Source organism: Trachurus japonicus, chromosome 17, assembly GCF_045865225.1.
Source record: "Trachurus japonicus isolate A0001 chromosome 17, Traja_1.0".
Taxonomy (NCBI): domain Eukaryota; kingdom Metazoa; phylum Chordata; class Actinopteri; order Carangiformes; family Carangidae; genus Trachurus; species Trachurus japonicus.
In genome coordinates, this window is record NC_140923.1 from 37,770,769 (window position 1) to 37,794,079 (window position 23,311).

A 23,311-nucleotide genomic window follows, 5' to 3' on the forward strand; every position below is an offset into this window, starting at 1 on the left:
CGAGCTCATCCCAGAGCTGCCGACACTTGTCCGTCATGCCCGTGCCCTGCTGTCTCCATAGCGACAGACGAGGGTCTGCCATGAACTGTTCTGTTATGAGCGTCAGCATCCGGGCGCCGTTCGAGTCTCTCATCCGAAGCATCTCCCGCACCTGGAAAGACCCAGAGGCTGCAGATTTAGTCGCTGTGTGTGTTTCATGAGCGCTGTTGTGCGTCCTTGCTCAACAGAATGTATTTCAGAGGAGGAGGAGGAGGAGGAGGAGGAGGAGGAGGAGGAGGAAAAAACACTTTAAAACTGTGAGAGATGGTTTCTGAGATGCACTGATGATCCAATCAGACAAATCATCTCCAGAGAGGAAATATAAACACAGATTCAACGAGGACACAAGTTAAAATCCTGGGGAGGCGGGCGGCTGACAATCTGGACGACACATGTGAGCACGTCAAATTTAAAAAGGAAACAACAGAGCATGATATCATGAGTAGACCGCGGTTCAAACACTGACTCTTAGATGTTATAAAACCATCTGAGCCCCACATAAAACTAAATAGCAGAAATGGTTTGGCTCAGGAAATGAAAAGAAGATGGGAGCTAAGACTTATCAGAATATAGGTTGTGTTAAGTGGACTTCAATCAGACTGAGAGAATGTATTTATAAGACCCTTATGCTGGCTTTGAAGATTTGCAAAGTCCCATTTAACCATGTTCAGAGCCTGTTAGTGCCTGGAGTTTGAATAATATAGTTAAAGAAATCTTAAGATGTTCGCAGTGCCCATTTTTATTTTGAACCATTTTCCCTGCGTGGAGCCAGACGTTTAAATGGAGACAAGGATCTCTAACCACCTGTGAATGACTGTATTCTTTGACAGTATAGAGAAAAAGGTGAATCAGGCTTCATGCAGGGGGAAACATGTTTCTGTTGTAAATGAGGAGCAGTTTAGAGTGTGTTATGGAGGAACTGTTAAAATAAAAAAAATAAAAAAAATCTTGAATTTATCAGGTGGTTAAGAGTCTGATGAAAAACACTATTGCATTGCATTATGGGAAAGGATTGAGTATATTTGAGTGACCAAAAGAAAAAATTGGATGCATTTTTAAGCTTTCTTTGGTTAGTCCCCAAACATCATGGGTGTGCTGGAGCTAAATGACTCGAATCACCATATTAAAGTGGCTTTAAACCTGTTGATGCGGTGAATTTCTTCACGTAGTTACCCATTTTACCCAAACCAACATTTGCATCCACCTGGAGACGGTGTGTCTGGTTATCCGGTGAATATATTCGCTCTCCTTTTAGCTCTTTCATGGTCTCTACCTACCGTGGAGGAAATATCTGGCTGTTTGGCTGTTAAAAGCTTCACTGTGCTCACCAGCTATTTGCTATCTGTGTCAGTCAGCTGTGTGCTGGTGTTGCAGGTAGTGCACGGTTGGATTTCAAAGCTTTTTTTATTTATTTATTTTATTGGAAACAGCAGCATCCTGCTGTGGCCAAAAACTATGCAGAGAGAGGAGCGGGAGTGAATCAACACAGTGAAACTAAAACAATGAACTGAGACGACCTGAAAGACAGGGGTAGGGTTAATTTAACTCTAAAACAACTCAGTCTCGTAACGTTTCGTTATTATCTCATAGCGTGGTGAATGTGCAGGTCACAACTTGTCCACCAGAGCGTTTTGGAGTTGTTGGATTGTGTATTTGATGAGTTTGTTGAGGGAAACCAAGAAATCCCGTTAGCCTCCGTAGCGTAGCTCTGAGCAGCTCGCGGCTCTGCTCCGCCGTTCTTAAAATAGCTTGCACTGACAATTAAAGGTAACCTACTGCTATGACTATAGCGATTATGGCAATGGGCCAATTTGCCAGAATGTTGAACTATCCCGTTAACCATTTGTGTGCATAATTTGAACCACAGGAATATCTCTTCTAGGTCTCCCTTATGAATATTATGGCTTTTTTTGTGACTTGCAGAGACATTTAAAAGGATCACTGCATATAAACTCTGTTATTTCAATGAATAATAATTGTCACAAGCTATTCATTCAATAAATCTTAATCAGATGAAGCAGAGTAGTGATGTGTACCTTAGCGAACATGGAGTTGAGCTGCTTCCCGGAGCCGTAGTAACCTCCCTGGGAGAGGAACTGTTTGACCTGCTCTCTGACTTGATCCTCGTCCAGATGCCAGCAGTTGTCATCATCGATGCTGGCACCTGCAGTTGGGTCCGGAGCGCCTGAGAATACACACACACACACACACACACTTAATGACAGGTACACACAAATACTACACTAAAAGAAACATATTCAAACAGCAATGGAGTGCAAAAAGTGAACATGGCGGCACAGTTTCAGTCCAACATTAACATCCTTTTCACACCATCAAAGCTGCTGTAAACACAGTTGAGACTGTGTATTCGCTCAGTCACCCTGTTCCTTCCTGTCCTCAATTCACACCCCAAGTTAAAAAAGAGAAATAAACGGAGGGTGACCATGGGAGATGGGGATTACTTTTAGACAGCCTCACTCACAGAAACCCAAGATACTGACATTTCATCCCAGATTTAATCCCCCAAAGCTGAGGGATGGTTAGAAATACCAGAGACAAGACAAACCAAATGAAATCACCAATTCTGAATTAATTTAAATCTCTGCTGATATCCGCTGCTCTCATACCTATTTGTTTTAACATTAAACTTTAAGTGCACCTGTGTGGCACAAGCTCTTTTCATGCTTAATCATAAACAGGGAATATGAGGCCAACTTTATTTTTTCTTTTCCTCTGCACCGTGTGTGTGTGTGTGTGTGTGTGTGTGCGTTTGCGTCGGAGTAATACTACAGGGAAATGCAGATACGCTCTACAGGGGGAAGCTGCTTTGATCTAGCAGGAAGTGAGCTGAGGAAAGCCCAGAGATGTGTTTCCAACTGGCTGGGAGTGCGCTGCAGCAAACAGCCGCATTCCTCCATCAAAGACGGCCTCGCTCCTGGATCGACTGAACTTCAACCCCCATGATCCCCCTTGTCAAACACCAGAGAGGAAGCACGGCGCGGGGCTTCCTGGACGGCAGAGCTGGAGAATGTCAACATTTAGCGAGGAGGATGAAATAGAGGAACAGATAAAGAGTTTTGTTTGGTGAAAGGATGTGTGTCGTTTTTTTTTTTTTTTTTAAACGCCCTCCCCTCATCAACGCCTGCTGGAGTTGCGTCCTCTTTTCTCTTTTCATCTCGGTGCTTTCTCTGGCACTTTCATCTCTCCGGTCCTCTCCCGTCTCCTCTCTTCCATTTTCCCCCCCCGAGTGCCGTCTCTTCCTCTCGGTGTCCACTTCCTTTCCCACTCATCTGCCTCTACCTTCTGCTGCTGCACCCATTTCATCATTCCGACTTCCTTTTTTTTTCCCTCTGCCTTCTTCAACCACTGGAAGGAGGTGGCGACTTGAGAGTGGGGAACTGAGAAATCAAACGAGCCATTTGAAGCCCGGCCTTGCTGCTTCACTAGGGTAATCAGGCGCTCTGACGTAGGACAGCCTGTAGGCTACCGTCGTCGTGCAGCATGTTTCAAGTCTGGGAGCTTTCAAGTCCGGCCTGTTGCTGTGAAGATATCGCTGCAGAGGGATGGACGCCGTCTCCACACAGCGAGGACTTTTCAAGAATTAGGGAAAAGCTTCCTGTTGACCTCTGTGAGTTTATTACATTTACAAAAAACTCTCTTCTAGATGGATTCAGTAGATTCAACCGTGCTTCTTCACTTGAAACCAAAATAAAAACATGGGTTGAACATAAGCTGGCCTCTCACCATGGACCTGGTTGATCTCCGAGTTGGAGGAGAGGATCTCGTCGGCCAGTTTCTGAGCGGTGGGCAGCACCTCGGTGTGGTGGGCCGTTATCAGATACTGGACCAACTTCTGCAGCTGGTCTCTGTTCATCTGGAACAGCGTCTCTGAGATGGGCAGCCGCAGCTTTACCTGCATCAGACACACACACACATATATATATATATAAATGTTGTTGTGTTGAAATGCCAGCTTTCAGAACTTTCAGTCTGCCCTGCAGCTTGGAAACAGGGGAGAAATTCCTATATGTTCTTTCAGAACAAACAGATGCAAATAGATCTATGTAAGCAACGCTGTGATCAAACACAAACTTTATAAACCCTTTGAAACCTTAAAACATTTATTTGTTCAGGTGGCGGTTCATTTATTTACAGACTCGACAGCGCAGTCTTTGTCTGCATGCTATAAATTCTCAGCACATCTCAGACCACGGTGATGGCATCATTTTGTATGAGAGCGCTGCTAGAGAAGATCTCTGAATCAGAGGCTCATGAAAAGTTTGTCATTCTGTTCTTCAGGAATAAAACTAAATGTATCAAACCAGATGAAAAAATGTCACTATTTTATATATAAATTTAATTTGCACTGTATTTCCTCATTTATTTCATGATTTCACTTGTTATTTATGAGTGATTATGGCTGGACAAACAACTATCACTGGAAATAAATTACAAACAAACAAGTGCATAAAGAACCTAGATAGTGGTTCTTACCTGTTCAGGCTTGCGAATGCGGTAAAGGGACAGCGCCACCACATGTGCGCAGTAGAAAATGTCCCTGTTCCCGCAGCCACAGGTGACCGAGGTGATCTTGCAGCGGTCGAAGCTGATGGCCACCTTGTGGGTGACCTCCGGCTCCGACGGCGTGGCAGGTTCAGTTACTGTGCCACTGAGGTGAAACCCTGAGAAGACACAAGGAAGAATGAGCTGTCATTAGTTTCATCATAAGAAGCAGTGTAATATGAACATAAGACTATAAAAGAAGTTTTTTTTTGCTGCAGAAGTCATTAATAAAACCAAATCCGTGACATTCAGTGGGCATTAAGACAGAACAGAATCTGCTTTCACCACGCAAACACACAACTCCTTTGTTTTAGCTTCTGCCCGTGTGTTACTACCACGGAACAGAAGCGTCGGGGAAGAAGAGAAGCGGCATCTGTGGTAATCTGAGCCTCTTTCAAACGTACAGAGTGAACCTTCGCTACAAAAACACACATTCTGACGAGACGTCTCCAACGGGGCACCGTGCCATCTGATACTCTCTCCTTATGTCTCTCTGCATTTGTGTGTTTGCAGTGAAAAATGAGGTTGCTAGGTGTTTTCATTTCCTGCCCACACACTCCATCCCCCTCCTCCCTCCCTCCGGGATAGTAAGGGTAGTTAATTGATTAAATAGATTTGCTTTAACTCCGCTTTGCATAGTTAATCTTTACAGCCCTCACTCACCAGGCAGGCTATTTGCTGTTGGCAACTGTGAGGCTGTAGTTGAGCATCTGTGGCTGACCACTGTTCGTACTTTTTTTTTTCTTTTTTTTTTTTGCAGTACATCGGGCATCATTGGCTCTTGTTGGCCCTCGCATGCGGCCTCCTGGCACGCTGACGTGGCTGGATGGATACTGAACACTAACTACTGAGTCATTGTTCCCGCTTGTTTTTTAACAGAGAGTTAAAATGGAACGAATGGCCTTCTGTTGATGTTTTCTCTTGTGAGTCGGAGTCCAGGGACTTTAGACGGAAGCAAGTGAACATGATAAACCAATCTAATCTAGCCTTGGTGACATACTGAGACAACTGGTTGAGTTCTCCTAAGGGAGCCGTGGCATTGCTCTAATGCCAAAATCTATATTCCAATCTCCTAATGGAAATTATTAACCAAAAAAAAGGAAAGAAAAAAGGTATTGCAGCTCCTTAGTTAAGCTTTAATCAAAGTACAAGTTGGATTAAGAAAATGTAAAAGACTCAACTATGGAGTACCTCAAGGCTCTATCCTAAAGCCTCTTCTATTTTGTGTCCACAAGCTTCAACTTTACAGTAATAAATAACCCTGTGTGTTATTACCCACAGTATCATTCATTGTTCTTTATCCATCCAAAATGACAAAGAGTCCTTGTCTGTTAAAAACTAGATTCACATACATCAGCTTTTATTAGACTGATGAAAACATGAAGAGCAAATGAAGACCTTCAGTTACAATGAGCCTGCACGGCCCAGATCTCTTAATAAATAGTGTGCAGCAAAAAGCAGAACCAGAGGGAGGAAAAAGGTAAAGGTGGAACAAAAAGCAGAGTGAGTGAAGGAACGGTGAGAGAAGAAACGGGGGATAAAGAGGACGAGATATGAGGAGAAATGTGAGAGGAGAATAGAGGAGGGGAGTGTGTATCTGCTCTGTCCTGTCGTCTCACAGTGACAGGTCAATTATTTATGAGGTGAGGTGTGTGTGTGTGTGTCTCTCTCTTTCTGTGTGTACACATTGGATTACTGTATCTCGCCAAAACCATAGCAACCCCACTGCTGATTTCACAGCTAGAAAGACAGGAGGGGGGAGGAACATAAAGGGAGGATGAGCAAGCTAACTGGAAGGCAATGATATGACTATTTTGGGGCCAATCTGGAAAAAAAAAAAAAAGTAGCTACAATTCTAAACTTCTGACAAACCAACAAACAACAGTGCAACCACACATTGACACACATGAACAATTAAATCCTTGGTAGGGGGAAAGAATGGCGGAGCAGCCTGTTAAAACTATCTCCTGGGTAAAATCCCACAGCAGGTTTTCCCACACCAAATGTTGTGAGCACAGACTCGCAAGGAGGACGCACACATAAATACTCACACAAACACACTCAAATCAGGTCCAATCAACTGTAAACTGCTTTCACAATACACAAAAGATGAAGCTGGGCAGGAAGCTAAACGACCGCATCGGTTGTTGATGCGTGCGGTTGTGCGAACGCGATAACACAACCTGCCTCCCTGGCTGATGGCACACAAGGCCGGGAACACTGACTGTTCGGACCAAAAAAAAAAAGGTAAAATATAAAAATATGATCAATAAACTTCAGTTATGATGATAAAAAATACAAATATACAAAAGGGAAGCATTGATCCCAGTTTTTCTGATGGTATAAATTCTATACTTCAACTCAGGAGGCCTGTCAGTGCAGAGGACTGACTTGACACGGGTGCTTTCTTATCCCCTTATTTAACATCTGTGCACCTGACTGTGTGAAGCTTTGTGGGATTATACATGATGATACAGAGATGACTGTGGATCAGACCGCATCAGATCTACTTATTTGGCTAGGTAATGACACCAACATCAAAAACCACGAGTTATTTTCACAACAGTCGTTTTATCCTCTGTATCTAACATTAACAGTGGCAGGATTCAAGTTTTAGTGAACTCAATGACACTACTGTCTTTCAATGAAAAGTATTTGTAGTAAAGTAGAGGACACGAGCTAAAAAAAAATGGAAGGAAAAGGCTTGAAACTGGCCACCAGCACACACTGAGTCGGCCAAACCTAAATATCAAGTGCATTGATATTTAGAGAGGGAAAGTAAATGTGTTTGTTAAAGTTTCTGCAGAATATTTTGCCCAAACTGACACACATTCGTCTAACCTGTGATAACGTTCCAGCAAGGTGCAGTGTTGCCAGTTTGAGATGCCGTGGCGTGCAGTGTTATTTGTGTCATGGATTTACTACACTTGCGTTTCATTTCCTCACAAATACCTGTAGTAGCAAATCTGTTCCGATGCATCCTCCTCCTCCTACAGTGTACTATTTTTGGTCTGCACATGGTCGGACCGTCTGAACTTCCCCACCGACGTACCACCACATACTAACAACCATATGAAACACCGCTGACTGATGCACTGACCGACATACTGACAAACTGACCTGGGCTGGTCCCCCCGCCCCCCTCCCTCAGTGTCAACCTACCAAAACGTGTTGATCGATTTCCCAAACGCGATCGACTGACTGGCACGAACTGCCCACTCAGCCGAACAGGGGCATCTGACCATGACAGGAGGGATGAGCGAGACACAGACTGCAGAGGGAGAAAGAGAGGCTGATGCATCTGCCAGTGATAGACATAAAGAGTCCTCCAAATTGTTGAAATCTCTCCCTCCCACTGAGTCCGCCTGTCCAACCAATCTTTTTTTTTGTCTGGCAGCACATGGTAATATCATAAATGTCAAAAAAATGGGCTTTCCATTCCCTCTCTCTGTCTCTATAATGGATATACCTTTAGAAACAATTTACAATAACCACTGCTTAGTGTAAGTGAGTCCAAATTTGATCTTCTAGTTGCGAAATCATCGCAGCAGAGGGCAAAATATCAGGCGAAAATGGAGGGGAGTGGATTTCTTAAAAGCATCGAGGGGACATTTGAGAGCTATCTTCCCTCATAGCTGACTAAATAAGCTCCTGTCAGTCATTAGTCATCCCTGCACTTCCAGGCTAGTGTTTCTGATGAGTGTAAAAGTTTGGATGGCAGATGACATTCAGCATTCAATCTTTCCCACAGCTGGGAGTGCTGGTTTCCCTTTTTCTTTTTCTTTTTTCCTCTTGGCTTCGGACCTAGCAGCCCCCACCCTCCTCTCTCACCGTCTGTGTCTGTTAAGTTAAAGCCTATTGTTGCTCAGGCCACAGGGATGAATGTGACGGTGACACTGCTGCTCTTTTCACTTTCAATCAAGTCTTAAAATGGCTCAGACACAGTTCACAGCCCGTATGTCTGGCACCCCTCCCCTTTATCTTTTGCCAGATTCATGCATAAAACCTGCAGTGATCCGGCGTTAAATTATGTGGATAAGTTAGCAGTTTTTGGAATCTCAATCAAGTCTCTTCACACACACAAGGCCATTCCCCATGGAGTCTCATGTGACAGGATATAAGGTACAACAACGCGTCTCTCGTTTCTTCGTTAAAGAAATAATGTGACATTTTAGCTGAGACACTTTGAAAACTAATGTTTGAAGTAAAGATCCAAAAGAACACAGCATAGATTAGCATAGCAACTAGTTCACATGTTTCCCCTGTTACAAATTCAAAGAAAAAAAATGGTATACTGCATGACATTGGCAACACTGGATTCTTAGACTAAATCCATCCATGCCAAAAAGTAGGTTTCTAAGCCTCTAGACAGGCAGCCGGTAATAAAAAGCAACATTAACTAACAATACAAATAGAAGAGGACCTTGTATAGAACCCTGAGGTACTCCATGGGCGCCTATATTTCTTTCTCCCATTCATAAACTTGAATCCCTTGCAAAAGCTTGGTGATTCAGTCTTCAGTGTGAAACTGTACTCTTTGTCTTTTTTAATGGTGCTCTCATCTATCTTTGTTGTGTGTGTGTGTGTGTGTGTGTGTGTGTGTGTGTGTGTGTGTGTGTGTATGCAAAGGCTGAGGGAGACAGTGTGTCTTCAGCAGATGGGGATGCAATGACACTTGATAAAAAAGATTCTGCATCAGACAGTCTGCAAGCACAAGCATACACACACACACACATACACATAAGCACTGCGTACAAAACGACCTTTTCAGAGCCTGTCTGCTTTTGTTCTTAATGCCACAGTGAGTATAAAGACAAAACGATGCAAACTAGTCGCTGATATTCACAGTAGATATCACTAATCTCTCTTTCTCTGTCTCTCTCTCTCTCTCTCTCACACACACGCACACATTCACACACTTCATGCATCCTTGCTATGGCTCTGGTTCAGCAAAACAGATGAATTTCTAACAAAGGTGAATTAGGACTGTGATGTGTGTAAACTGGGAGTGTTGCCAAGTACAATGATCTGTCCTAATCCTTAGGGAAAGTCACGTGTGCATGTGTGTGTGTTGTCTTTTTGTCTGTTGTGATGCAGATATATACTTGCCCAGAAGACCTATGTGCATGGTCCGCCACCGACGTCTTCAACAGAGTGTGTCTGTGTGGTTATCAACAACCACACTTTCACTGAGCTACATATAAAGTTGAGTTGTGCGACTTTGAACCACAGCTACAACAGGCCTGATTCTCATTCTTCAGTAGATGAGTAAATATAATGAGCTGCAGTTTCTCCAAGAGTCTTGTCAAATGATTTTGCATGTGGATTTGTTTTTAATCTGGATTATTTGCATTTCAGTCAAAATGTATGGTAGCACATGTGGGTAAGACTTCACACAACATACAACTATAACTATAGGTGTCTCTTAACAGATGTCTGACTAGGTGACATGCAAGTGAAGAAGTAATAAATAGAGAAGAAAAGATGACAGGAGGCCATTAAACATTGTTTTATTGTTGTTTAAGGACCTCCACACACACACACACACACACACACACAGCATGTAAATGTGAATAGCAGTGTGTGTGAATCTATATGCGCACGCACACACACACACACACACATATATACATACATTCACTTCGCTATGCCTCCCTCCCTCCCTCCCTGTTGTACACCATCTGTCACTCGATTGCAACCCCACCCACACAGAAGCCAGGCAGCCAATCAGAAGGCAGAGCGCTCCCCACGCTCATAGGCCATTAACCCCTAATCAGCTGGGGAGATGGAGCTGGGCGGTGAGCCAGAGTGTGCGTGTACACACACACACACACACACACACACACACAAACACACAAATAGACCACAGTCTTATTCAACCACCGCCTCACCACAGGCCCCAAGACGGACAGACAGACAAACTCCGCCCACCTCTCAAGTGGATTTTAAAGTTCAGGAAGAAAATCTTTGAATCCATTCTTCTACCTTCCCCAACGTGCTGTGCCCACGCTGTTCATATTTTGCCAAAAGCCACTCCCTCCTTCTGCCACCCACACTGGATCGCTGCATCCCCTGTTTGCTGAGGTGCTATAGATTGGCGTCCAATTAAAGGGAAACCCAACATACTGTCTATAGGTCTTCTTTCAAAAGATATTCTCTCATTAGGTGTTTTGACGATAGCAGTGGAGAGAAAGTTGCTCCTAAATCTCCCTCCCGTCACGTCTTTATCACCTGTTCAAACCAACAGTTGATGTCGACACAACCCAACAACCCACAGTTGAGGGTGGACATGTAACATTGTTAGTTTCTATCATGAAATAAGGCTGCAAGTAAGGAGGAAGCTGCAGCTTTTAAAAATAAAATCTATATTCCGCCGACAGTCATGGAGTCTGGTGGTAATTAGTCTGCAGTGAGTCAACCTGAACCCACAAAGCACAGAATGGAAAATATATCCTGATCACAAGTGAGTAAGAGCAATTATTGAATTAGGAATTTGAGTGATATCATAAGACCATAGATAAATCTGTTTCTCTTTACATTATTACCGTAGTCTGAAATATATATATCTACACATATACATACAGTATATACTCAGCCAGGCTCTACTGCCAGCTCGTTGAGTTCACTGGCAAACATAGTAGGTAGGTTGATGATCATTTTCATCATGTATCTTGTTGCCTTTGGTTTAATTTTGACTTAATTATGACTGAACACACTTTACTCAGCCACACACAAACTCTCAGTTCAGTCTGTGAACGCCTCCCTCACTCGGTCAGCGACATGTTGCTATTTACTTTGATCAAGAAACTCATCTTCAGCAGAAATATATTCAGGAAAAAAAATATATCACTGCTGCGTTTTTTTCCCATCACCAATCTGACTGGCCCTTTCCAAAAGTAGCCGAGGACTCATCCTCCTCCTCCAGCAGCCAACACATCCCTCGCAGCCCGCGGCCCTTCCCATCTTCCATCTGTTCTGACAGCTCCAAGGTTAACACAGCACCCCCCTGCTCGCTCTCATTCACACACACAAGACACCCACATGGCCCTGTATTCAATCAGCCATCTATCTCTGCACAGCAGACGTGCACACACACGCACACACACACACACACACACACACACACACACACATACACACACACACAGTGCACTGCCTCTTCTCCTCCCCTCTACCTATCCATCCATCCATCCATCCATCCATCACTCACCCATCCATCCTTCCGTCCCTCCCTCCTGCAGTGTTTGCTGATAACAGATAACAGTTGATTGATTCATTTGTGATTTCCCAGCAGCCCTGTCCCAAACTCACACACACATACACATAAACACACACACACACGCGCGCACACACACAGACAAATCCTTGCTAACCGCCGGGACTCATTTGTCATGATTACATTGAATTGATTCCCTGATTTGCTCCATTCTGTTGCGACAGGGGAGGAGAGAACTAGCAGACAGGGAGTGGAGGGGGAGAAAGAGGAAGAACGAGAAAAATGGGAGAGAAAGGTTTAATCAAGTCGCTTTCAGCTGATGTGTCACTGTAGAAACAAGAAATACTGCAGATCTCACAGAGCTGAAATCAGCAAAAGGATGACATTTCAGCCCCAAGTTCCCAACCTGATTGAGCAGAGGGCAGCGAGAAAGAAAGAAAGAAAAAAGAAAGGAGAAAAATGGAGGAGGACCTCCAGAGGGAGAGGAGGGGGCGCTTGACGTGAACAAGATTACTCTGAAAAGAAGTTCGGCAAAAACGCTTGTGAGCGGGGGAAAGGGAGGGAGAAAGACTGATCAAAACCATCATAAAGAGGAAGAGCGCAAAGGATAAATCTTTTAAGACCTGCTTTTGACGTGCGTGCACACACACGCACACACAGGTATCTTGCTTTGGATAAAAGCTGTGTGGATGAATGGATGGAGGGAGGAATGGCATCTTTTGGTTGACGATGTCTGAAATTCAATCAAGGGCTTCATTCATCTAATCTGAAAGCAAACTATACAACCTGAAAGCCAGAGTGGTCCAATTCAACATTTGCATACATTCTGCTGTTAATGGAGAGTCACCGGTCGATTCATGCCATTGTGAACATGTGCAACACTAGAATGAAGGTTACCTGGAGAGGAGAAAAGGCATAAATGCTGCTTTCAGCTTTGCAGGCGGGGAAAAAAAAGCACCAAACACCTGAGAGCGCTGAAAAGCAGTTCGTGCTAGCACACAAACACGAAAAATAAATTATATGGAATACAAAGATGAGGTGAAGCAGAGTAAGGCCCTGGTGCGTGTAGTCCTTTCTCCAGTATGTGTGAACCCTGTTCATCCGAGGCTAAATTAGAGATAAGAAGGCCGTGTGTTTTTGTTCCGGCCCGTTGTTTGCTCTGTTTTTAGTGTAGAGGCATTATTGTGCCGCGGCCTTGTCTGGCTGCACTTACAAAGAGATGAGCAAAAGCAATTTATCAAGCTGTAAACGCACAAGAGACAGATTCATGTCACTCCCCTGCAAGTGATAAAACCTACATTCACAGTCTGGCTAGAAAAGTTGGACTTCCAGATGGCACAGTGGTGGGAACGTGCTGCACAAGGTGCTACTATCAGAGATGTAAAGATTCAAAGCAGCAACAGCAGGGAGTTGACAGTTCAGTTTAACTTTATGCAAATGCACTACGGTGCACTGGGCTGCGACTAAACAGCACTTGTGATAATTCCCACTGAAAACGAATCCATAGAAGTGTCCTATCACCCAGTCAGAGTTGAATATGTAAATAAGATGTTCGACGCCAACCAGAGAGCAAATGTGCCTGAAGGCTACAAAATCAGCGAGACGCAACAAACTGGCTGCCTTTTAGTATCTGTACGTGTCAACAAGCTGACAAGTTATAGAATCAAAATGCATGCCAGGGTGCGATATGCCATGTTTAATATCCATCAATGATATTTTATCGTTACCAGGCAAGGCAACTACACAAAACCTGTAAGCTCTCGTGCTGAGCGTTAGCAGGTTACAAACTGTAACAGCTAGCCAAAAGGCTCAATGAATAACAGAGGGTTTAATATTAGCATGAACAGTTAGTAACTAATTAGCAAGAATGAAGAAAAAATGTAGTTTATGTGCACCTTGGTCAGTAATAGACACATACAATAGCTTGTGAAATCTTTGCATTTAAATTCACATTAGCATGAGACAACCAGTTAGCTTCTTGGCTTTTAAATTTAAATCTTACATTAACCATGTGCCAGTATTAGCTTATCAGTTAACTTGACAGTGGGTAACTCATATGTGAAGTAAATTGTAAACAGTGGCCTTTTATCGTCAAGTGTAGTTAAATACATGCTAACGTCATCATGCAAAACTAGATTTTAGCAACTAGCTAACTATTTGTCAACTTCTCAGCCGTTCAGTAATAAAGCTGTAGCTACAAAATATAGGAAGGGAAAAAGTAAAGTTTTCTATAAGAAACGTTGGCTGGAAACCTCTGGGATATATATTTTTTTACTTTAGTGGAGGCTGGAGGGAGATTTCACTGTTATTGTTGTAGCCAGCAGTAGCCTCTAACTGGGACTAAAAGTGGGACAAGTGCAGAAGACAAATTGAAAATGACCCCCAAATGTCACCGTATTGCTACTTCTCCTCCTAGCAGAAGAGGGCAGAAACATAACATGATATGAACACACACACACACACACACACACACACACACACACACACACACACACACACACACACACACACACACACACACACACACACACACACACACACACACACACACACACACACACACACACACACACACACACACACACACACACAATGTATAAGCATATGAAAGGAGCCGACAGCTGTGAAAGGTCACCGCACTGGATTTACCCTCCAATTACCAATACACCATCCTACCAAAGACATGCACACGGATATACTAGTTTACATATGCAACACCAATTTTTTACATCAAGTGTAACCACCCATACACACAAAAACACACACACACACACTCACACACACACTCACTCACTATCTGCTACATGCATATATCCTTCCCTGCAGCAAAACCATTCATCTGGAATCCATGTGTGTATCCTGGTTATCTTTAGGAGGATGGGTCTCTGTGTGCATCTCTGTAAGCAAAGCATGCAACGTTAATGTGGTTATGCACACACACATGCACTTTCACACACATGGATTTCCTGCTTGTGTTTACGTATGCCAAGCCTGTTGTCTCCATCTCTCCCTCTGCTGCTCTTTTGTCTCTTCCTTCTCTGTCTCTCTCTCGCACTTTGCCCTTTTCCTAAACCAGCCGTGGCCTTAGCCATGGTTTTTGTTTAATATGGCGGCATGCAAAGCAAAAGGAACAACCATCTGCCATATGCATGCAGCCGCCGTCTTAGGAACAACAAGGGCCTGGCATCACAATGCCTCTTTAGTGTGTGTGTGCATGCATGCTGTGTGTGTTTGCTCTTCAAGCGCAGTCTGCAGGGCAAGATAAGTATGCATTTAAGAGGCTTATATTTCATTTCAGGAACTGAAGGAGACAAAATGGCTCCATTCTGAGTTGGCGGACACAACATAAGGAACGGCGAGGTAGCAACAAACACGGAAAAGAAAGAAAAAGCTCGCTCTGGCGCCGTTTGTGCACAAACACAAGAGGAAGGAGGCACAAAAGGCGAAGCATTTGTAGTTTGTGCACAAACACAATTGAGCACAAAAGCTGAACATTTGATATACAAATCCAGCTTTATTAATCTGTGGTTTTTGTTTATTGTGCAGCTAAAAAGCCGGTATCTGATGAAAGCAGGCAAAATCAATGTCTAAACACTGAACAAAAGTAACTTCAAGGACATTTCAGAATAAGTGAATATTGACCTAGGCCTGTCAAGCTGATGACATGCTCTCATGGAGGCTCTGAAGTAAGAAGTGCAGCAAAAAGAACATGAAATTAGCAAAAACACACACACACTATGAATAATTGAGCATCTTTCTGATGTTCAATGTGGTGACTGAAAGTGGCTCAAGTTTGGCACATCAACACTATTCCATCGCGGCAGCCGGCGTGTTTCGGCTTTACTTCTTCTGACAAACAAAAATGGGAAGAAATAAAACACTCTCAGCCCCGCTGCAGCGTTTACAGTTAATTTTAGATGCTAACATTTGCTGAAGGTGAATCACTGTTTGGATTCTGAGCGCGCGCCAGTGGTGGTGGTTTACTGGTTTAATGTGGTTGCCCCGTTAACCGCTCGTCGTCGCCGAGGTTCATATTGAACAGAGAGGCAGAAATTTCACACGTGAACTCGGTTCAATCGCTGCTGCTGCTGCTGCTGCCGCCGCCGGCATATCTGGAAATAAACACGGGACTCTGTAGGTTCTGATTCTGCCTCCACACAAGATATTTTCTTCAGCTCTTTCTGGGAAATATTTTGTCTGACGCAAAAAGGTCGTGACATTTGTGGTTTTGTTGGACCGTGCGCGCCGTCTGAGTTTAGAAACCTTTTCCACCCCCTGATTACCCTCCACCCCTACAGAGCTGATCACTTGCACAATCATGCATGAAACATGAATAATGAAATATAATGAAAACAGCTTGGAAGCCAATATACAAGCTGACGATCCACACATGCCCTCTCTCTCTCTCTCGCACACACACACACACACACACACACAATAGCTCTGCAAGGGTGAAACTCTCATTTATCCATTAGCTGAAAAGCAATCACAGATTTGCACAGACACGCACACACACACACACACACACACACACACACACACACACACACACACACACACACACACACACACACACACACACACACACACACACACACACACACACACACACACACACACACACACCACACACACACACACACACACACACACACACACAGGGGGGTGGGGCGGGGGGGGGACTTCTGGTTGACTTCATCAAGCTCTCATCAAGCCAAGCCACCATATGGGGATGGGGCCCAAAACAGAGGGGGATTGGATTGTGATTGTGTGTGTGTGTGTGTGTGTGTGTGTGTGTGTGTGTGTGTGTTACTGAGACACCCCCTCAAAATAAAAAGCAACAGCAACACAAAGGAAGCATGCATCACCAAATCAGCTTTGTCTTGCATGCATTATGACGCTGCTGTTACCCCCATTAACAAGACACCCCCTCCACACACACACACACAAACCCTGAAGGTGTGTTGAGCTGAAACCAGCTGAAGCAAAGCGGTGATGAGGGCCAGACACTCTGATTACTACCTCCTCCTCGCACGTTGCTCCTCACTCCCCCATTGTGTCTTTATTCCCGTCTCTCTAATTTCTGCTCTTTTCTTCCCCTTCCTCTTTCTCACCATGTTAACTGGCGAGCCAGCATGGCACCTTGAAAATCCTCAGAGTCCCCCCCCCCCCCCCCCTTCCTGCCTGCTCACACACACCCCATGCACCGAGGCCAGCTTGCTGACATAGGCAGACAGTCGTACATGGGGCATACATTGAATTTTAATCTGGGCGTGACCTGCTTTTTCTTGCCCCCCTCCTCTCCCTTCCAGGTTCCCTCCTCCCCTACTGGCTGCCCCCACAGAGTCAGCCTTTCACAGGCAAAGTGCACCCCCTCCTCCCCCGAGCACCTCCCTACCCGACACCCCCTTTAAGACCCAGGCTGTAGGCCTCGAGGCTGGGGCCTCGCCTGCCATTGTTAGCCCACAATGGGTGAGAGGCGGCTGGCAGGCAGGCAGCAGCCAGGAGGCCTGGTGGATGAAGCCAGGGGAGAGGGAGGAGAGAAGGATGGATGGATGGCTGGATGGATGGATGGATGGAGGGGGGGCTGGTTTGCCTGCATAAGCAAACATGTAATGATAAAAGCTGTTTTAAATAATTTCAAGTGGGACACATAATTGGACACGCACGCCATATGAGAAAAAAATGCAATGTAAGTGAGTAACGGGGGAGCAGCTGAAGAAACTCAAACAGGCTCTATTCACAAAGGCAGTACTGCATTATAATGGACACACGTAGTCTACTCTATTGAATCTGCTGTCTAAAGCTGGGATCAAGCTTAACAAAGTGAGCTTTATTCTGCATTGGAGGTTATTTATTTCAAATAGAAACATCTGTCACTGCAGCCTGACTGCTTCACCGACTCAGTTTCCCCTTAGAGGTTTACAGTGAGACTGCGCTCACATCGACATTAGCACCGAGCTGAAAAAGCAGCCGTCTCGTTCGTTTGAGTGAAATCATGACATTGGCACGGCGTGGTCCACAAGCAGCGGGTAACAGCAGCCCCACTGGTCCTGACACTGAGGCAAAAGGATTTAGTTTTCTCATCGTTTATGCTCACTCAGCTGTTTGTTGTTCTCAGCAAAACAGGTAAAATCAAGGTAAGGCTCACTGAGTGATCTCAGTGATTTGGCTTAAAAAACCCACTGTATTCACTGTATGCTATTTTCTCTTTTCATAATGTTTTGACTGAAATCCAAACCCAAGGCTTCTTATCTGTTGCTGCTGCTCCATTCTACAGTACATGTCGGCTGCAACATGTTAGGCTCACTCACAGAAATCCACCCCGCACCATTTGGTATATTTGGAGATTTGAAGAGGACCTATGCAGGATTTCTCCCGTGGCTATGCTACATTTTTACCTTAATTAAAAAGCTCCGGAGTAATTGTGATAGTTAACTACATGACTTGTGACTTGTGACTTGTTACGACTGAGAACAGAGGCTCTCTGCCTTCCACCTGGCGTCTCATGGCCAATACCAACCTTGCAACAGCAGTGCAGTACTTGGCCGCCGCCCCGGTGTCCCAGTTCTTGTCTCCGTGGCAACGCCACACAAACACACTCTGTAACCCGTAATCTTTTGTTTATGACTTAAGAATACACAAACATAGACATTGTATATGTTATATAATGTTATCCACTTCGCTGGCTTTGTTGTAAACAAATGCACATGGCCAGGCTGAGGGTTAGCAAAACAGAGGAAAAGCGACCGGGCTCGCATAGTTCCTCTTTAAATCAAGAAATCGTAAAAAGTTAGGCTGTGCAGCATTAGTTCATTAAGACATTCCTGCTTGAAAGATGTAGGATTAATTAAAGTTCCATTATTGTGAAGTAAGAATTACTTTTTGGGTTATTAAATGGTTAAAAAAATATTGAAGTAGTCAAAGTTCTATATTAATTCTGTGAAACTATCAAAGCCTCAGTCCACAGAAAGACACACACAGATTGGGCCTTTAAACCAACCATCATGACTTCTTTAACTTTGTGATGTCATCATGCACGGCACTGCTCTCAGCCATAGTAAAAACCTTCTTGGTTTGCTTGAAATCTGCTATCTTTCCAACGGATCCAGTTGTTTCTCCACAAATCTCCAAGTCTGCAACCCGCCAACCTGCAGCATGAGAACACACCAACAAAAACGCATGTGTCTCACTTGATAACTAGCAGGACCGTTGTATAGGGGAGAAAGGTGATGATAATTCTAGGGGCCCAGCGCCCAGTATAGGGCCCACAAAAACTCCAGTAGTCTAATCTTTGTATGAATTATTCTAACCCGATCCTGATTAATACTCATAGTAATGCTGCATTAGCATCAAAACAAAGTAAATAAAAAATGATAATACATACGTAGCCTAAGAAAAAAAGTGGAAAAGTCAGGGGACAGGGGCCCACTTTAGTATTCTTTCAGGGGGCTCAGAATTCCTAGCAACGGCCCTGATAACGAGTAGGAAGAAGTGACACATGAGGTAAAACCTTATTCTCAGAGCGCTGCAGTGCTGCTTTAGCATTAGAGGATCTTTTTGTCAGACCACAGCCCACATTTGAATGGAAAATAATCACACAAACACACGTACACACACACACACACACACACACTCACACAAGCGATCATCCAATAATGTCAACTGTCAACACACAAACATGCAGCTGTATATGAGCATGACCACACACACAAACAAACACACAAACAATAGAGTCTATCCAATAATGTCAGCTGTCATGTACATAATAACAACACACTGGCAAGCGAGTGCATGTGCACACACACACACACACAAGTCGTGGGAGCAATCATCTGATAATGTCAACCATCGCACAAGGACACACAACATGCGTACACATGCACACACGCGCACGAAGGAGGAGAGGATGATAAACAATGCTTCACAATGCTCTGTGGCAGAGACTTGAGTTTACAAAAGAAAAGGTTTCCAGTTGCTAGACATTCATTCAGTCTCTCTCTCGCACACACACACAGGGGATGAGAGAGGGAGAGAGACCTTTACGACATGCACTAGGGGACATACAATGCCAGGCGGACTATTCTCTCACTTACTCTATTCAGTCATTCAGCCCCCCCCCCACGCCCCCTCCTCTGTCTATTACTGCACTTTACAATAAACTATTTTCCTCAATATATTTTTATTTCTGTCCTCTGCTTTCTTCATTAAGAGGATCAGTCATCGTCAGTCATTTATGTTGTAGGTAATGTAGGACAGATCAGGCTGCACTCATTGGCCTGGTTCAGTATGTCATCACACACACACACACACACACACACACACACACACACACACACACAATAGCCTGGATTCACACAGTGCAGGGACGGCTTGAGACTGAACCAACAGTGATGCAAGCCTTCCAATCCCTTCTGTATGGACAATGAAGGGCTAGTAACAACAACGATGGGACTCCAGTTGTATGGATGTGCATGTGTGTGTGTGTGCGTGTGTGTACTTTACATAGATGTGTATGAGCGTATGTGACACTGTGTGTGTGTGTGTTGGGTTTTTCATCCAAACCCAAAGCTCTACCACATGATTATCAAACTCCTAGTTCTTCTAGGTTAAATCCTTGAACATCAAAACCTTCAGAGGATAATTAAGGCTGCACAGCAGCTGACCTCTGCATATCCCCCCCACTACTACAGGGCGCTGCAGTATCTATTAACTCGTGTGTTTTAAGCAAACAATATCAGGCTGCAAGGCTGAAAAAAACAACGAAGTAGGAAACACGCAGAAAAGTCAAAACTACCACAGTGGCATTTTACTTTGTACAAACCACTTTGCAGCTGTTGACAAAGAAATTACAAAGGACAAAATGTTGCTCAAAAAATCCTAAAAATCTGTTTGTTTGGCCCCAAATCATCCATCTCTTCATAAGTGCTCAGTTGTCAACACCAGTATTTGTCAGTCATTCTCCACTTCCTCTCATTTCCCCCCTGGCAACTGAAAACTGCAATTGTGAAACCTCCTAAAGAAAAGCAACTCAGACCTACATACTTTTATGCTCTGGTGATTTCTTTCATCAAAGCCTTTGGAAAACTCACCTGTGAACAGCTATGCCTTCGTTTATTTCCACCTGTGCTTTAGAGAAACATCATTTACAAACAGCTTGTAACAGTACTGCTAATGATAAATTAACTTTAAGATAACATATAATACTGATAACCTATTGAAATAAGACTGTGAAGAGACAAGATCAAATATGGTATGCCTCTCTGCCATTATTTTTGGTTTTTATATTAAACAGTTTGTCAAAAAGTGTAACGTGGAGTCCCTCAGGGCTCCATTCTGGGTCCCTTTTAGTTGTTTTTTGTTTTGTTCTGTTTGTTTGTTTTTCCTTGGGTCATCACTTGTTGCATTTCTTCTCACAGCTTCTGGAAGCCTCCAATTTACACTTTTCCGGCAATGGCTGTCTCAGCCCCACGATAATAATTGCCCATCCCTACAGAGAGGTAACTTGAAACAACTATGAACACTACTCTGACTGGTCACTTCGAACTACATTGCTTCAGATAAATGTTGGCCTCTTGCCTTTACCATAGGATTGATATCTCTACCCAGAAATTGAGCTATTATCCAACATAAGGAAGCTGAAAATAATTTGCAAAAGCCCAAACAAGTAACCCTAATGTGCATTTTGATGCCGACATGAAGTTTCTGTGTTGGCCTCTGTGTTTTTTATGCTATACTTAATTACAGAAATAGTCGTAAAGTGTGATTTGATACAGTGTGATTTCCATGCATCTCACTGAATACACTACTCTGGGTGAATAGAGTCTGATTAGGGGTATTTAGATTTCCTCTTGGGAAGTTCCCATGCTGAGCTGCTGGATGACCTCCATCCAGACCTTATTTTCTGCAAATCAACATAATTCTCAGTGTTTAAGATGCGAAAAGAAGCATCAAATCTCAGGTGTAGGTGCAGCTTAAGCCCTGAGATCTCATCAGCCAATCCAAGGCAAGCAAATGCCCATGCTGGCACAAACTTGATTGTCAAGGTGACGGGAAGGGAATAATGGGGTAATTGTTAAATGTGAAGGAGGTTATGTTATGAAACAGAGTCACATGCCAAAGATTCTTCATTTTGGCAAGAAAAGAGAAAGCCTATCCCAACATGCATAGTCATGAAATGCCAGATGCAACATTCACAATGTAGCAGTGTTGACTGTAAAGCAGTGTCAAAGCTACAATGTGAATGCAGTATGACTCCTTCTCATCTCACTTATACTCCGTCTGTAGAATTTCCATTTTCGTCTTCACCACTTCTTTCTCCTCCAATCTGCCGTCCCCTTTCTACTGTGGGCTTTCCCCTGCATCTATCTCCCTTTGGCTATCTCCTTCACTCACTCACACAAACACACACACACACACACACACCACAGACGGCACGCACATGCACACACACGCATACACAAGAGCCTGATTAACAAGTGTGTCTCTCCCTTGTTTCCGGAAAGTGTCAGAACAGGGAAGGCCATTTGAAAGGCACTTCAGCCCAAATTATGTAGATTTAAAAACATCCATGGACACACGAGGCAGAAGAAGGTGGGAGGGTGAAGGGGGGACTGGAGCTTTGGACTCTCATTTATGAATATTCATTATCAGACACTTAAAACATATCCTCTCACGGGTCACCACAGGGGGAAAACCAGCCAATCAACTCCTTTTGAAATATTCTCTTTCTGCCACCACAGTTCAAGTCAATCAAGTCTGTCTGTTTTATTGGCATGGATGTTGTAAAAACACTGCATTTGAGCGAAGCTAAAGAGGATTTCAAAGTATGTTGGTTTAAGAGCAATAAAGATCTGTTTGTCTCTTAAACAAATATCAACGATAAAGTTGCTTCTTTCTATAAATACCTACTCTGGATACTTCTGCACAACTTATCCGTAAAACACAAACTTCCAACTGAGAGGTATTTTAGAGGCCTGTCAGCAGCAGCAATTCAAACGCCTATAATTTGAGGAATCTGTTCATTCCCTGAGGATTTGCTGGAAGCGCAAAATAAATCTGCAACTTTAAGTCAACTCTGACGTGCAAATTAGCACCATTGGCCATTGGTAACCTTTGAAGGGAACGGAGAACTGAAAAGGTTCCAAAATAGTGGAAGCTAAAATGGATTATTTGCCATTTTCAACATTCATTTATCACTTACTTCTTTCTCCTCCTCTGGAAGAGTATGAACTGCTTTCCAAAAAGTGATGGCTTACAGACAGGGATGAGATCTGAGGTGATGGTGCAAAACACATATTTTCAATGAACCGAATGACCTGAAGAGTCCTGTTAGCAAACAAGCAAAACATATTTTTTGTCCTCAGTGAGTCTTGGCTGGATTAAATGATGCGCCCAAGTGACTAAAGAAACAGCAGAGATGAAATAGTAGAAGAAAGGAAGCTCTGAGAGTACAGCGACTGACTGGCGTTAGCATGTTCATGCAAAGACACA

The 23,311-nt window shown here is 43.8% G+C and overlaps 1 protein-coding gene across 1 annotated transcript in view; it reads right to left on the bottom strand.

The window, feature by feature from the left end:
- Window positions 1–23,311, bottom strand: part of zswim5 (zinc finger, SWIM-type containing 5) — a 67,477-nt gene that overhangs the window by 13,739 nt on the left and 30,427 nt on the right. Inside the window, exons 2-5 of the mRNA XM_085806001.1 lie at window positions 4,534–4,721; window positions 3,784–3,952; window positions 2,076–2,224; window positions 1–151 (exon numbers count right to left, since the gene is read on the bottom strand). Coding sequence (XP_085662127.1) covers window positions 1–151; window positions 2,076–2,224; window positions 3,784–3,952; window positions 4,534–4,721 — 657 coding nt within the window. The remainder of the gene's footprint in view (window positions 152–2,075; window positions 2,225–3,783; window positions 3,953–4,533; window positions 4,722–23,311) is intronic.